Source organism: Harpia harpyja, chromosome 22, assembly GCF_026419915.1.
Source record: "Harpia harpyja isolate bHarHar1 chromosome 22, bHarHar1 primary haplotype, whole genome shotgun sequence".
NCBI classification, from domain to species: Eukaryota; Metazoa; Chordata; class Aves; order Accipitriformes; family Accipitridae; genus Harpia; species Harpia harpyja.
This window is the reverse complement of record NC_068961.1, coordinates 10,428,467-10,432,281: the sequence shown is the minus strand read 5'-3', so window position 1 is coordinate 10,432,281 and position 3,815 is coordinate 10,428,467. Positions and strand designations below refer to the sequence as shown.

Here is a 3,815-nt window from a genome sequence, read left to right as displayed (position 1 = left end):
TCTTGCTGTTTAAAAAGCCCAAAGCCATGACGAATATAAGCGGTGAAATGTATGTTGGGGCAGAATTTCCTTTCCAATGCCATCATTTCTACATTCTTCTGCTCAGGAGCCTACAAGTCTTGTTTGGCACCATCTACTCACTCAGCACGCCATAAACTGCAGGAAGCCCAGTCTTTAACACTTACTTAACAGAGGTCAAGTAAAGTGTTAGCAGGCAGACTGCTGGCTCACCACCTGGACAGAAGAGAAGCATGCTTTTTCTCTCGCATTGCTTTGTGCTCCTCGTATTTTGCCCGACAAATTTGAAGTAAGATTATTCTTCAATAGCTAGACATTCAGACTATGTGCAGCAGCTGCAGACTCCATATCTATATATCTATACTATAGAAGGAGCGTTTTTAGAACCTGTATAACGAGTGGGTCATTTCTGTGCCCCGTGATCTTGTTGACCAAGGTTGTGTAATGTGCCTTACCACAGGTGCATACGTACTGCACAGGCTATTCTGGGAGTCAAAGCATCACAGACTGAGGGTAAGAATTGTGTTATCCTCGCCGAATTTCACTCTGCACGCCACACTTACATGTTAGCAGTGTTTTACAGGGGATGCCATCCATTGCCTAGAGGTTAGGACAGTCAGCAGCCCCCGCTACACAGTCAGCAGGACAGGGACATCGCTTTCCTGCCAGGTGGATGCCTTAACCAGGAACACGGGATCGTGGTCCATCCCTTTCTGTGAGCTTCTTCCAAGGTCAGGCAGGGGCTGGGCTGGAGATTTTGAGACTACACATCTGAATTTAAACACCTGAAGTCAACATCTTGCTGACACTCCATCCCACAAGAGACTCACTTAAGCTAATCTTAGATGTCTGAAAAAACTCGAAGTCTAAGTCTCAGCTGGTTACGTTATGCTCCCAGTGTAGTTAATAAAGAGAAGGGTTATCAGAAGGCTATCAGACATCCCAGACAGGTTGAATGTCTCTGTGGGTGCCCATTCCTTCCTACCAACTGCAAAGGGTGACCAGCTCAGACAGACACAAAACTTTTAGATGCGTAAACCGGAGCAATGAGTCATGATCGAGATGTCTGTGTCCCATCACGCACACAAAAGCGCGGCTGAGAAATCCCGCAGCTCTCCACAGCGCCGAACTGCAGTATTTCTGAAACCCGCTGCAGATTTTAATAGCTGTCATCCACCCTAAAAATATATTTGCACCTCTTTTCGTTACCGTAGCGTGTTCTTTCTCTGGAGACCTGGTAGATGAGAGGACCAAACGCTCCTCCTCAGGACAGCCTCAGCTGCTGGGTCCCTAACATACCTGGCCTTTTCGCCCTTCCCCGGGCGGGGGTGACTCCCGAGGTGCCGAGCCCGCCCCTCCGGCCCTGCCCGAGGGGAGGGCGGGAAGGGGCCGGGCGACGGGTGGTCCGGAGCCCCGGCAGCGGCGGCAGCGGCGGCAGCGGCAGCGGCAGCAGCAGCAGCCCGCGCCCCGCCGGCGGCGGCTCCTCCGGCGGCGGCGGGGGCAGGTGCGGGCGCTTCCGCGTCGCGCTGCGAGGAGGAGGAGGAGGAGGAGAAGAAGGAGGAGGAGGAGGAGGAGGCGGCCCGAGGGCGGGCGGGCGGCGGGGCCGGCGGCCCGAGCCTGGCCGGCGTGCCCGTGGGCGTGCTCCCCGGCGGGGAGGGCCCCCCGAGCCCACACCCCCCGCCGCCGCTAACTTTGCCTCTTCGCGAAGAGCCGCCCGCCGGCAGCCAGAGGGTCGGCGGAGCCCCGGCGGTCCGGAGCAAGCCCCCCCGCGATGAAGGGCCGCCGGCGGTGGCGGTGGCGGGGGGAGCACCGCCGCTTCGCCGCGGTGCTGGTGCTGTACACGCTGCTGCTGCTCCTGCTGGTGCCCTACGCGCTGGACTACGGGGCCAGGCGGGGGCGGGCGGACGAGGAGCCGCTGCTGCGGCGCTGCCCCAGCCTGGAGGAGGCGCTGAGCGAGTGGGGCTGGGAGCAGCGGCAGCCGCCGCTGGACGAGGAGGAGGAGGAGGAGGGCGGCGGCGGCGGCACGGCCGGGGCGGCGGGGAACGGCAGCGCGGCGGCGGGGAAGCGGCACATCTACCTGCACGCTACCTGGCGCACGGGCTCCTCCTTCCTGGGGGAGCTCTTCAACCAGCACCCCGACGTCTTCTACCTCTACGAGCCCATGTGGCACCTGTGGCAGGCCCTCTACCCGGGGGACGCGCTGAGCCTGCAGGGCGCCCTCCGCGACATGCTGCGCGCCCTCTTCCGATGCGACTTCTCGGTCCTGCGCCTCTACGCCGCCCCGCCCGGGCCCCGCGACCCGCTGGCCCCCGCCCCGCCCGCCGCCGCCAACCTCACCACGGCCGGCATCTTCGGCTGGCGGACCAACAAGGTGATCTGCTCGCCGCCGCTCTGCCCCGCCGCCCCGCGGCCCCGCCGGGAGATCGGCCTCGTCGACGGCGCCGCCTGCGAGGAGACGTGCCCGCCGCGGGCGCTGCGGGAGCTGGAGGCCGAGTGCCGCAAGTACCCGGTGGTGGTCATCAAGGACGTGCGGCTGCTGGAGCTGGGCGCCCTGCTGCCGCTGCTGCGGGAGCCCGGCCTCAACCTGCGGGTGGTGCAGCTCTTCCGCGACCCCCGCGCCGTCCACAACTCCCGCCTGAAGGCCAGGCAGGCGCTGCTGCGGGAGAGCATCCAGGTGCTGCGCAGCCGCCACCGCGCCGAGCCGCGGGGGCCGCCCCGCCACCAGCAGCAGCAGCAGCCGCCGCCGCCGCAGCAGCAGCTCCTGCTGCCGCCCGGCCTGCTGGGCGGCGGGCGGGCGCCGCAGCCGCAGCACCGCGCCGAGTTCTTCCTCGGCGGCGCGCTGGAGGTCATCTGCCAGGCCTGGCTCCGCGACCTCCTCCTGGCCCGCCGCGCCCCGGCCTGGCTCCGCCGCCGCTACACGCAGCTGCGCTACGAGGACCTGGTGCGGGAGCCCCGCGCCCAGCTGCGCCGCCTGCTGCGCTTCGCCGGGCTGCCCGTGCCGCCCGCGCTGGAGGCCTTCGTGCTCAACATGACCCGCGGCGCCGCCTACTCCTCCGACCGGCCCTTCCTCATCTCCGCCCGCGACGCGCGGGAGGCCATCCACGCCTGGCGGGAGCGCCTCAGCCGCCAGCAGGTGCGGCAGGTGGAGGCCGCCTGCGGCGAGGCCATGAGCCTCCTCGCCTACCCCCTCAGCGGCGGCGGCGACGCCCGGTAGCGAGCCCGCCGCCGGGTGAGGGCCGGACGGGCGGGGGCGGCGCGGGAGGGGGGGGGGGGGGGGGCCCGGCTCCGCCACGGCGGCCTGCCGCGCAGAGCTGAGCGCGGGGCTTCGCGGCTGGCGTGGCGGCGGCCTGCCGCTCGCCTCACGGGCCGGGCGCGCCGGCGGAGGGAGGGCCGGCCCTGGCGGAGGCAAAGCCGCCTCGCCTCAGGCGCCGGCAGCGCTGCGGGGTCCGGACCCAGCCCCGACGGCCTCCCCGCCGTTGGCTTCGGCGGGGCTGTGTTTGCTCCGGGGAACGGGGCGCGCGGAGAGGGCGCGGCGGGGGTCGTGTCGAAGAGGAAGGTCTGGCGGGAGGCGTCGATCTCGGAGCCCTTTCGACGTGAAACCGCGACCACGTGCAAAGCACGGGTGTTCTCCCGAAAAACTGCATCGAAACTCAAAACGTCCGCCAAGCGAAGGCGCTCGGCAAGGAACTGGAGGGCTCGAACGGTGTGGCTGCGAGAGCGTCGCCTTTCCCGAGCGCTGAAGCACGCTCGGCTCTCTCCTGTCGCCGCTGAGACGCGTGCGAGGGGCTTCTGTGAAG

The 3,815-nt window shown here is 66.7% G+C and overlaps 1 protein-coding gene across 1 annotated transcript; it reads left to right on the top strand.

Annotated features, from left to right (window-relative positions):
- The first annotated feature begins 1,479 nt into the window (after positions 1 to 1,479).
- Positions 1,480 to 3,282, top strand: CHST7 (carbohydrate sulfotransferase 7). Its single transcript, XM_052774065.1, has one exon. It carries the CDS (start codon positions 1,790 to 1,792, stop codon positions 3,230 to 3,232), a length of 1,443 nt encoding a protein of 480 aa, XP_052630025.1. The 5' UTR covers positions 1,480 to 1,789; the 3' UTR covers positions 3,233 to 3,282.
- The last annotated feature ends 533 nt before the right edge of the window (positions 3,283 to 3,815 follow it).